Here is an 11,223-nt window from a genome sequence, read left to right as displayed (position 1 = left end):
AAAAAATGCCCAATAAAATTTGTTTTAATTTTTTTTAAAGTTCTGTAGTGAATTAACTACTATAGATAAAGTTCTGAAAATCTTCACTGCACTTCTCCTAACCAATTTGAATTTTACAAAACGCCAAACATCGAAATCCGCTCTTCGGTTTCGGAGATCTATCTCACAAAATGAAAATGATTTTTTGTGGGGCTGTTCACACAGACATTTTTCTGGATTCAAATTTTTATACCGTTTGGGTGTGATATCAGTTAATACATTTCTAAAAATTAAAAATCTAGAAAGTTTACATGTCGATCCCTGACTTGGCAAGCGTTTTTTTATTTGAATGTGGCATAGAGTTGAAATAAACTGGTTATTGAGTTATTAATCACGAATGAATGCTAAAAAGTTTTTAAATATAAATTAATAACTGGTTTACTGATGAAAATCATAAATGCTTAATTTGTAAAGGAAAAATTTCAATTCGGACGGAAAGGGGTTATTTTGACCAATCATAGATCCGTGGGTTTTAATATGAAATAAAGGGCAAATTCCGTAGTTAAATTCAGGTATGTTGATAGGAATCTTTTCTAAAAATAGGGAACAAGTTACTAAGCCATTTATTATCTTTAAAAGGAAGAAAATGTCCTCATTTTACTACAGATAGGATTGAGATTAAGACTTTTTTGAATATATTTTAAAGTATTATACTTGCGTTGTAATTTAATGTTTAATCAGTTTCCCAAGGCCGCTTCACCTCTATAATAGAAATAGTACAGCCATGTACTACCTTGTTTTTGGTGAATTGAATACGAGATTTGTATGTTCCATAAAAAAACTGCTTGGGTAAATTGGCATAAAAGTTTTTATTAAGCCTGATACCAGATGATTTATAACAACCCTGGAAATATAAGCCATATTTTTACTTCATTAAATTAAAAATCATAAATAATATATTCTGGATAAAAATAAGTAATTGGAATTAAAATTACTAATTTAGTCGTAAAATTAAATTAAAAAAGGTGGGAAAGTGGGTACCACTCTTCTATACATTAGGTGTGGTGTGGGTGGTGGGTCATATAACGCCATTGTACATAAAAACAGTCTGTCAGCATATTTTAGGTTAGGTTAGGTTAGGTTAGGCAATTAAATATACGAGTGTTATTTAGGTTAGGTTAGGTTAATTTAAGTAATTTGTAATTTTTTTTTACTTTTACTTTTTTACTTTTTTTACTTATAATGTAGGTTGAATTTATTTTTGACGAAAAAGTTGCATTTTCAAATATCATGGTTTGTATAAAAGAAATAGTAATTTAAATCGAAATCTTAAAAGTTTTGTACATAGATGCATAAAAAATATTATTAATTTACAACAAAATCGTTATTCTTCATATAATTATCGAATTTTGTCCAAACTTAAAATATCTATAAAAAATCCATGTTCATATGTTTTTTTAGATATTTTTGTTTCTTGTGTGTATAACTTGAAATACCTTGTTTAAAATGTTCAATCCTTAGCTGTAATAATTGAATATTTTATACATTTTTAACTGCAAATAATTTGCAAATTTTCAAAATGTTGATGAATGTTGTCAACCTTTCAAATTTAAATGCATATAAAAGAAATTGCTCATGTATCTTTTAATATGTTTTAACTGCTATCTTAGATACTTATGAGGAAACATGTATAATAATTTTTAAATCTTAAATATAAAAAGGTGGGTAAGTGAATGTCGCTCTGCTATACAATAGGTTACAGGTGGGTCACTGTAATGGATGGTGTTAAATTTGAATTCAATGATATATCATTGTATAAGAAAAACGATTCTGAGCAAAAACGGTCAGTCAGCCTATGATATTACCAAGTATATTTGATTATATTATTGTGAATAAAGTAATTTATATATAACCTATTTACGTGGAGCCTTGTTTTAAATTGTCAATCCTTAGCTATACATTTTTAACTACAAAATAATTATTAAATTTTAAATTTGATAAATTTTGTCAAAATTTGAACTTTAAATGCTTATAAAAAAAAGTTCTACTACTGTAACAATATATCAGGAGCCTTGCATTAAATTTTCACGCTTTTTTACCCAATAAATAAAATTTTATTGATATTAAATATTTTATAAAAAAAAACTGAAAAAATTGAAAACTGACAATCTCCGTAAAAAGAGTCAAAATTGTATGGTGTATAGAAAATGAAAATATAAACATTCAGTAAAATTTATTCTCATGTATCTACAGTTATTAGTTTTTGAATAACAACAAAATAGCAAAATTGTTACATGAGAAATCGAATGAATATCAAATGTTGTAAAAATATGAATTTCAAACGCTCATAAAAATTTTAATTTGGCTTTCTTGTAGACATTTTTCTTTAGATAAAGGTAGACAAACTTATGTATAATCTTGTATTGCATTTTTAAATCTTAGATTTAAAAAGAAACATTTTTATGAATTCTCAACTCAAAATTATTTGCTAATTTTTGTGATTTTTTCGTATTTTGTCAATATTTGAACTTAAATGCTTATAAATGAAAACTGTGACTAAGGATTTTTAATTTTTTTCATCTGCATTTGACATAGTAATCTAGGAGCCATCTATTAAATTTTCAAGCTTTTTTAACCAACAAATAAAATGTTATTGATATTTATAGAAAACAAACTAAAAAAAATGGAAACTGAAAATGGCCGTAAACAGCTCAAAATAAGTCAAAATATTTGGAAAATGTTATGGTGTATAGAAAATTCTAATAGAAACATTCAGTCAAAGTGTCATGTACCTACGGTTATTTGTTTTAGAGTTGCATCAAAAACCAAAATCGATTTTCTCGAAAACAGATTTTGCGTAAAAATTCCCGTTTTTCCTTAATTTGTATTTGGATTTTAAAAACTAATGGGAAATTTGTACTTTTGACCCCCCAAAGTACCAACTAGGTTCACTTTCCTATCAGAAAAGTTACTGTTGAAGAAAATCTCTAACGGTCCTTAGAGTAGACGAATTTCTTTGTTTAATTTTAGATTCTGAGCGGAGCGATAAATGTATTGATTTTACAATGATGTGTGTTTTTTTTTTTTTTGTCTGAGGACACCTTTTAGAGCAGTAAAAATGCTTCGATTTTCTTCAACAGTACCTTTTCTGATAGGAAAGTGAATCTATTTGGTACTTTGGGGGGTCAAAAGTTAGGTTGGTAAAAATTTCCCAATAGTTTTCACAAGCGACAAGATAAACAAAAGAAAAATTAAGGAAAAACGGGAATTTTTACACAAAATTGAATTTGGTTTTTGGTGTAACTTTAAAACAAATGACCGTAGATACTTGAAATTTTCAATGGTTGTTTATATTTGCATTTTCTATACACTATAACATTTTAAAAATATTTTGATTTATTTTGAACTGTTTAGGGACATTTTCATTTTCCATTTTTTTTTAGCTTTTTTTCTAAAGATATCAATAAAATTTTATTTGTTGGCTAAAAATGCTTGAAAATTTAATAGAAGGTTCCTAGTATATTGTTTCAAAGGCAGATGAAAAATATTAAAAATCCTTAGTCACAGTTTTTTTTTCTAAGCATTAAAAGTTCATAAATTGACAAAATATGGAAAAATCATGAAAATTAGCAAATTATTTTGAGTTAAAAATTTGTAAAAATTTTTCTTTTTAAATATAAGGTTTTAAACTGTAATACAAGATTATTCATAAGTTTGTCTACCTTTATCAAAAAAAAAATGTCTACAAGAAACTTAAATTTAATTTTTATGAGCGTTTGAAATTCATATTTTTACAACATTATTGATATTCACTCGATTTCTCGTGTAACTATTTTCTTATTTTGTTGTAATTCAAAAACAAACGAATTTAGATACTTGAAAATTTCACTGAATGTTTGTATTAGTATTTTCTGTACATAATAAAATTTTGAAAATAATTTGACTCTTTTTGAGCTGTTTACGGACATTGTCAGTTCTCAATTTTTTTAGTTTTTTTTTCAATAAATATCAATAAAGTTTTATCTGTTGGGCCAAAAAGTGTAAAAATTTAATACAAGGCTCCTGATATATTAATACAATATCAGTTGAAAAATATTAAAAATACATAGGCACAATTTTTTTTTATAAGCATTTAAAGTTCAAATGTTGACAACATTTATCAAATTTATAATTTATTAATTATTTTGTAGTTAAAAATGTATAAAATGTTTAACTTTTATGGCTAAGGATTGAAAATTTAAAACAAGGCTCCACATAAATAGGGTATATATAAATTACTTTATTCACAATAATATTATCAAATATACTTGGGAATATCATAGGCTGACTGACCGTTTTCGCTCAGAATCGTTTTTCTCATACAATGATATTATATCAATTAATTCAAATTTAACACCATCCATTACAGTGATCCACTTGTAACCTACTGCACAGCAGAGTGACATCAACTTACCCACCTTTTTTTTTATTTAAAAGAAGAAAACCTTTTGCAGATCGGATCAAAGCCCGATTAAAAAATTATAATTTTCGAAATTTATAGAATTTCAGAAAAATTGGAAAAACAGGCACCAATACACTTAATAGTTTGTTGAATATGTGGGTAATAATATACTCACACTTTGGCCAGTATTTTAATGTAATTTCTCGACTTTTTTTAAATATCCAAATTAAATAATATGTTAATGTTTATATTATTTTTATTTATATAATGCTTCCATACCACGGGAATAGGACAACTTATATTGTTCATTCCTAAGCTTTCCATTATTGCAGTCCAAGAATTTCCCATTAACATTTTGAGTGACGAGCAAGCCTTAGCTGTCTTGTAAACGTGAGCATTGTCCTTCCAACCATTAACAGTATCCTTTATCGCCAGGTTTACTTCATTCTGCAAAAAAACAATTTATATATTTTTACCGAAATCTGATCGACTGACACAATATAAGAAAATTCAGCAATAATTAAAGTATTCAAGGTATTTGGTAGGTACTTGACTTAATTGTGTGTACTACGTATATGAAAACTAAAATTTATAATTTGTTCAACAATAAATTTATATTATATTATACAGTTGATTTAATAATAATAATAACACTTACATTAAGAGAATCATCAATCGGTTCTAAATAGGTTAAGTTGCCTTTGATTTCTGTTGTGTTGACAGATGTTTTGCTTAAGTATAAATTAAACTGGAGTTGGTCATTCGAAGATTCGCAACGAAACACTGCTAAGAATTTAATTCGGTATTCACCCTAAATAAGAAATAAAATTCTTTTTGTACAATGTGGGGGTTGCTATACAATATTAAGACAATATTGACACATATAACTAATTAGGAACATACGATCGGTAATTGTGGTCGAAACAACGGTTTATTTGCATCCGAATTTACAATAATTACAAAAACAATAAGATTGATTAGTGAACACTTCATCTTTGGTCTATGGTATTATAATCACACAAATATCAACGCAGTTCATTGGTTACTGTTACTGTTTTTCAGAGTAAAATAATGTTTTGTACAATAGTACATTTGATACCTAATGTGTTTGCAATATGTATATTGTTATTATTAATTGTTGACCTTGTTTACGAAGCATTACCACTGTATAAATATGATGAAGTTAATTATTCGGTATGATTTTCATTTGTTGACAAATTCCCTACGTCCATGTAACTAACATCCCTTTCTAATATTAAATTATTAATAAAACATTTCCGGCTCAATGGATATTCGTCATGTTTGAAATACCCGAACGTCATATTAATATATTATATTTCAATTTCCTTTTTAAATTCGATTACCTATCGTTACGTATAATTGTAAATTCTGGATAACTTTCAACTTCAACCTCCTCTCAGGACCATATTTTGAATGCGACTACCATGTGAACATCATTATGAATTATATTTGAAATTTCAAGCCAAGTTAATGAAAATAATTAACTCAAGCTAAGTGAAGTTAAGAGGAAATAAGATCGATAAGTTAACATTTAACAATAATACATTTAACTCGATAAGTTAAAAGTTAATATGGAAAAAATATTAATTTAACTCATTTAAAAAAAAGTTAGTATTCTTTTTTTTAATTAGTATAATATGGATCACATAAAAAGTGACTGCGTTTTTTTAGTTTCCTACACTATTATAATAAACAATTTTATTAAACTTTTATCGTAATGTACCGTGTCTATAGCTATATATCACAATAAATAATTTAACAAAATATTATTTTTTTATATCAAATAGAAATTTAAGGTCATATAATAGTATGCGTTATGCGTATCTAATCTACTATAACGTATATCTATTTACAAAATTATTTAATCAAAAAAAATAACAGAAATTATTGTATTGTTATAGTATTGGGTTATTTTTATTTTAGTATTAATATTTAGGTACGTATAAAACAATAACAATGAAAAATTTCAATAATGTTTGACTTGATGCAAATTATTTTTAAATAAACTGAGGAAAGCTAAGTTATTTCCACTGTCAATTAAACTAGTTAAGCTCATAAGTTGATTAGAAAATTTACTAACTAGTTAATGTCCACCTTTTGAAATTTGTATTACGCAACTATACGAGTATAATATGTAGTGCAATACTGCAACATGCATAGATTTTAATTAACTTATCCATACATATTATTATTATATTATGTTGATTATATTATTTGTACTACTTAACCAATTTTTTTTTTATTTTAATTTAAATTTTTTATTTTTGTGTATCATCACCTTTTAGGACAGTAAAATGCTTGGATTATCTTTAACAGTAACTTTTCTGATAGAAAAGTGAACCTTGTTGGTACTTTGGGGTCAAAAGTAAAAATTTCCGAATAGTTTTTAAAAATAGTTTTTAAAAAAGAAAAATTAAGGAAAAACGGGAATTCTTACGCAAAATCTGTTTTTGAGAAAATCGATTTTGGTTTTTGGTGTAACTCTAAAACAAATGACCGTAGGTACATGCGATTTTAACTGAATGTTTATACTAGCATTTTCTATACACCATACCATTTCGCAAATATTTTGACTTATTTTGAGCTGTTTACGGACATTTTCAGTTTCCATTTTATTTAGGTTTTTTTTCTACAAATATCAATAAAATTTTATCTGTTGAGTAAAAAAGCTTGAAAATTAAATAGAGGGCTCCTAGGTTATTGTTTCAAAGGTAGATAAAAAATATTAAATATCCTTAGTTAAACTTCAAATATTGACAAAATACGAAAAAATCACGAAAATTAGCAAATTATTTTGAGTTGAGAATTCATAAGAATTTTTCTTTTTCAGTCTAAGATTTGAAAATGTAACACAAGATTATCCATAAGTTTATCTACCTTTATTCAAAAAAAAAATTTCTACAAGAAAGTCAAATTAAATTTTTATGAGCGTTTGAAATTCATATTTTTACAACATTATTGATATTCACTCGATTTCTCGTGTAACTATTTTCTTATTTTGTTGTTATTAAAAAACGTATGTCTGTAGATACTTGAAAATTTCACTGAATGTTTGTATTAGTATTTTCTATACATAATAAAATTTTAACAATAATTTGACTTTTTTTGAGCTGTTTACGGACATTGTCAGTTCTCAATATTTTTAGTTTTTTTTCTATATATATCAATAAAATGTATTTGTTGGGTAGAAAAGTGTGAAAATTTTGTGCAATGCTTCTGATATATTATTACAATAGTAGTTGAAAAATATTGAAAATACATAGGCAAATTTTTTTTTATAAGCATTTAAAGTTCAAATTTTGACAAAATTTATCAAATTTAAAATGTATTTATTATTTTGTAGTTAAAAATGTATAAAATGTTCATCTTTTATGGTTAAGGAATTGAAAATTTAAAACAAGATTCCACGTAAATAGGTAAATATATAAATTACTTAATTCACAATAATATCATCAAATATACTTAGTTATATCATAGGCTGACTGACCTTTTTCACTTAGAATCGTTTTTCTTATACAAGGATATTATATTATTGAACTCAAATTTGAAACCATTACAGAGTGACACCCACTATCCGACATTTTTTTTTATTTATATTATAATAATAAAGGTTTAACTGCTAAAATAATTCAAAATTTATTTATTATTTTACTTAGGAAGTTGGATTATTAGTGTGTTGGAAATTATAGGTTATGAATATGCCTCTGCACCACCAGAAATTGCATTAGTCGCAAATATATAATATTATATAACAGACCAAAAAAAATGTGTATATAATATACAAAATTGTTTATATTATTTAAATATACCTATACAAAATTGTAGCAAAAAAAGTACATGTTACTGTCAAGGTTAGGTATTCAAGTGACAGATGCTAGCGAAACGAAACGATTTATATGTCATAAACAATAATGTGTGGGTGTACATAAATTAATAGCATAACCAAACTAATTGAGTCGACGTAATGGGTAATAGACCTAAATATAGTATATCTACAGCATCAATACTAAAAGCAAGGTTAATAATATTATATTTTATACTATAATAATATAGATGCGATTATTGAAAGCAAGTAAAACCATCGAACCATCGAACCTATTCAATCATTTGACTCTGAATAACAGTTGAACAACAAACTTCGTTGATGTGTGTATGCGTGTAATATTTTAGACCAAAAATGAAGTGTTTATTAATCAATATTCTTGTTTTTGTAATTGCTGTTAATTCGGATACAACAAGTAAACCTTTGTTTCTACCACAATTACCGGTTGTAAGTTCTCAATTAGGCTTATCTGTCAATAAAGTAACCATAACATTGAACCAAAAGAATGTCCTCTAATTCTATATTGGTACGTAATGTGAAACAGCTTAAAACGATTTTATAATTTTCTTCAGGGTGAATACAAAATAAATGTCTTAGCGTTGTTACGTTGTGGATCATCGAATGACCGATTTAAATTTAATTATTATCTAAGCAAATTGTCTATCAATACCACAGAACTCAAAGGAAACGTAACCTATTATGAACCACTTGATGATTCTTATACAGTAAGAAGTAGAGTTATCATTATTAAATTGTATATTTTCTCTTGAAGTAAGTTTAGTTGTTACAATTATTATTAAGTCATCTATAATAATATAAGATAGATTTATTGTTGAACCAATTATAAATTTGACATTTTATTTACACGGCTTTCAAAAATAAGTACTTACCAAAAACATTGACTTCTTAAATAATTGTTGATTAAAATAGGATAGAAATGTGGTCGATCCTATTTTGGCAAAAATATTAAAATTATTTTCTTTATAGGTCGAGGCCAATTTGGCGGTAAAAGATTCTGTTGGAGGTTGGAAGGATAATGCTCATATTTTTAAGACACCTAAAGCTTGCTCGTCACTCAAAACGTTGGCGGGAAAATTTTGGACTCCAATAACGGAAAAGTTAGGAATGCACAATGTAAAAAATTGTCCTATTCCCGCAGTATGGAATTATTTTTTAAATAAAAATAATATTAATATCAATTTAATATAGTCAGAATTTTAATTTTAGAACATACCTATGTATTGTATAACACTCGTAGTGATGTAGATTTTCATAAAAATTTTTTGTTAAAAAAAATTTCGTGAAAATTTTGTAGTTTCTCATATTAATTCCTATTATCAAATAAATCCCTCTATATTATTTAGTTATAAATTTATTATATTTTTAACTTACATATTTATATTTAAAACTGCAATGTAGATGTATTAATATTTACCATTTTTAATATTATTTTAATAGTAGGTACTTTTAGTATAAATAATGAGTGTATAATCTTTCCTACATTTATTGATTTTCTTATAATTTTTTTTTAGTTATTTCCACAATTTTACACAAACTGTTTTTTATAAGTAATTATTAGTTATTACAAATTAATATTATCTAGTTTTAACACAAGACCACAAGTCAGAGATATTTATAATTGATAAATATGTTTTATTTTTAAAATGTAGATTGTAGGTATAGGTATAACTTTAAGTATATTTTAATTGTGTTTAATATTTACAGTTACTTAATTTCTAATTAAATCATTAAAATTTAACTAAAATACAATCGTACAATGTCAAAACTTAATCATTTTTTTAAAAAAAACATAAAAAAATTAATTTTCTAAGAAAGTTTAAAATTTTTAGAAAATCTCAATGACAAAAAAAATGTTCAATTCAAAATGTTCAAGCTTACTTTGCTTAACACTCGTTAACATCTTATTTTTGATTGAATTATTTAAGATTACTTAACAATCGAACCATAGACTTTTAATTAGTTTTTTTAGCAATTAGAAATTAGACATATCTAAAGTACCATCTTGATTCAATTTGCTAAAAGATAAGATACTATATGTTGAAATCAAAGCACTCCATCTGGTAGAAATTTTGTACACAGGATATATGAAAAAAAAAAATAAACACCATTTTAAACCACTAACGTGGTATTCAAGTTACATATAATATATATATATATATATCTACCATGGTTATATTATATTCTTTTAAAGCTAAATTAACTTTCTTTTTTTTATATGTAGAGCAATATTGTCAATATAAGCATTATATATGCTGGTATATCGTCTTTCATGTACAATGGTGTTATAATATCTTGTGACAAATATCACGTGATCCACATAACACCTTATGTACACCGGGACCTAACCTTTTTTCTTTAATTTTACGTTTATATTAGTAATTTTAATTCAAATTGCTTATTATTTTCCACAATAATATTTGATACATGATTTGTAATGTAAAGATGAAAAAATATGATTTATATTTCTAGGGTTGTTATGTAACATCCGGCGTGAAGCATGATAATGACTTTTTTGGCAATTTACCCAAGCAATTTTTTTATGGAACGTACAAATTTCGTTTTCAATTGACCAAAAACAAGGTAGTTTATGGCTGTGCAGTTTCTGTTGTAGAGGTGAAGCGGCCTTGGGAAAATGATTAAACATTAGGTAAATTACAAAAGTATAATAGTTTATGTTTCTTACTTAATGAACATATCAAAAATTGATTTTTACACAGTCACAGATTAAAATTTCTCTTCTACAATATTCATAATGGGTGTATTACTCTAAAACCATACTATAACCCTTAAGACTCCTTAAGACCATTCTTTCTGAATTTCAGTGGGTGAAATCAAAATTACTAATTCGAAAAAATACGTCATCAGCTATTCTAGATAGTCTAGAATCTCTCTCTTTAGATATAATGATTAAATCATAATATGTTAAAAAATGTTATAT

General features: G+C 25.6%; 2 protein-coding genes across 2 annotated transcripts; one reads left to right on the top strand and one right to left on the bottom strand.

Annotated features, from left to right (window-relative positions):
- Positions 1 to 200: 200 nt before the first annotated feature.
- On the bottom strand, positions 201 to 5,413 carry LOC132952651 (uncharacterized). Its single transcript, XM_061025001.1, has 5 exons — positions 5,324 to 5,413; positions 5,079 to 5,231; positions 4,700 to 4,867; positions 694 to 883; positions 201 to 383 (listed from the first exon to the last, which is right to left on the bottom strand). Exons 1-4 carry the CDS (start codon positions 5,411 to 5,413, stop codon positions 713 to 715), a joined length of 582 nt encoding a protein of 193 aa, XP_060880984.1. The 3' UTR covers positions 201 to 383; positions 694 to 712.
- Positions 5,414 to 8,618: 3,205 nt separating this feature from the next.
- On the top strand, positions 8,619 to 10,925 carry LOC132952650 (uncharacterized). Its single transcript, XM_061025000.1, has 4 exons — positions 8,619 to 8,711; positions 8,837 to 8,989; positions 9,252 to 9,422; positions 10,755 to 10,925. The coding sequence occupies exons 1-4, from the start codon at positions 8,619 to 8,621 to the stop codon at positions 10,923 to 10,925; spliced, it is 588 nt and encodes a 195-aa protein (XP_060880983.1).
- The last annotated feature ends 298 nt before the right edge of the window (positions 10,926 to 11,223 follow it).

The sequence above is a fragment of the Metopolophium dirhodum genome, chromosome 9, assembly GCF_019925205.1.
Source record: "Metopolophium dirhodum isolate CAU chromosome 9, ASM1992520v1, whole genome shotgun sequence".
NCBI lineage: Eukaryota > Metazoa > Arthropoda > Insecta > Hemiptera > Aphididae > Metopolophium > Metopolophium dirhodum.
This window is presented reverse-complemented; position numbering and strand designations above follow the sequence as displayed.

Excerpts from the sequence above, each read along its gene's own strand:
- LOC132952650 (XM_061025000.1), top strand. The coding sequence starts at position 8,619 with ATGAAGTGTTTATTAATCAATATTCTTGTTTTTGTAATTGCTGTTAAT. Across the intron at positions 8,990-9,251 it reads CACTTGATGATTCTTATACA|GTCGAGGCCAATTTGGCGGT; the intron begins GTAAGAAGTAGA and ends TTTTCTTTATAG. Across the intron at positions 9,423-10,754 it reads AAAATTGTCCTATTCCCGCA|GGTTGTTATGTAACATCCGG; the intron begins GTATGGAATTAT and ends TTATATTTCTAG.
- LOC132952651 (XM_061025001.1), bottom strand. The coding sequence starts at position 5,413 with ATGAAGTGTTCACTAATCAATCTTATTGTTTTTGTAATTATTGTAAAT. Across the intron at positions 4,868-5,078 it reads CGATTGATGATTCTCTTAAT|AATGAAGTAAACCTGGCGAT; the intron begins GTAAGTGTTATT and ends GTTTTTTTGCAG. Across the intron at positions 884-4,699 it reads TAAGTTGTCCTATTCCCGTG|GGTTGTTATAAATCATCTGG; the intron begins GTATGGAAGCAT and ends TTATATTTCCAG.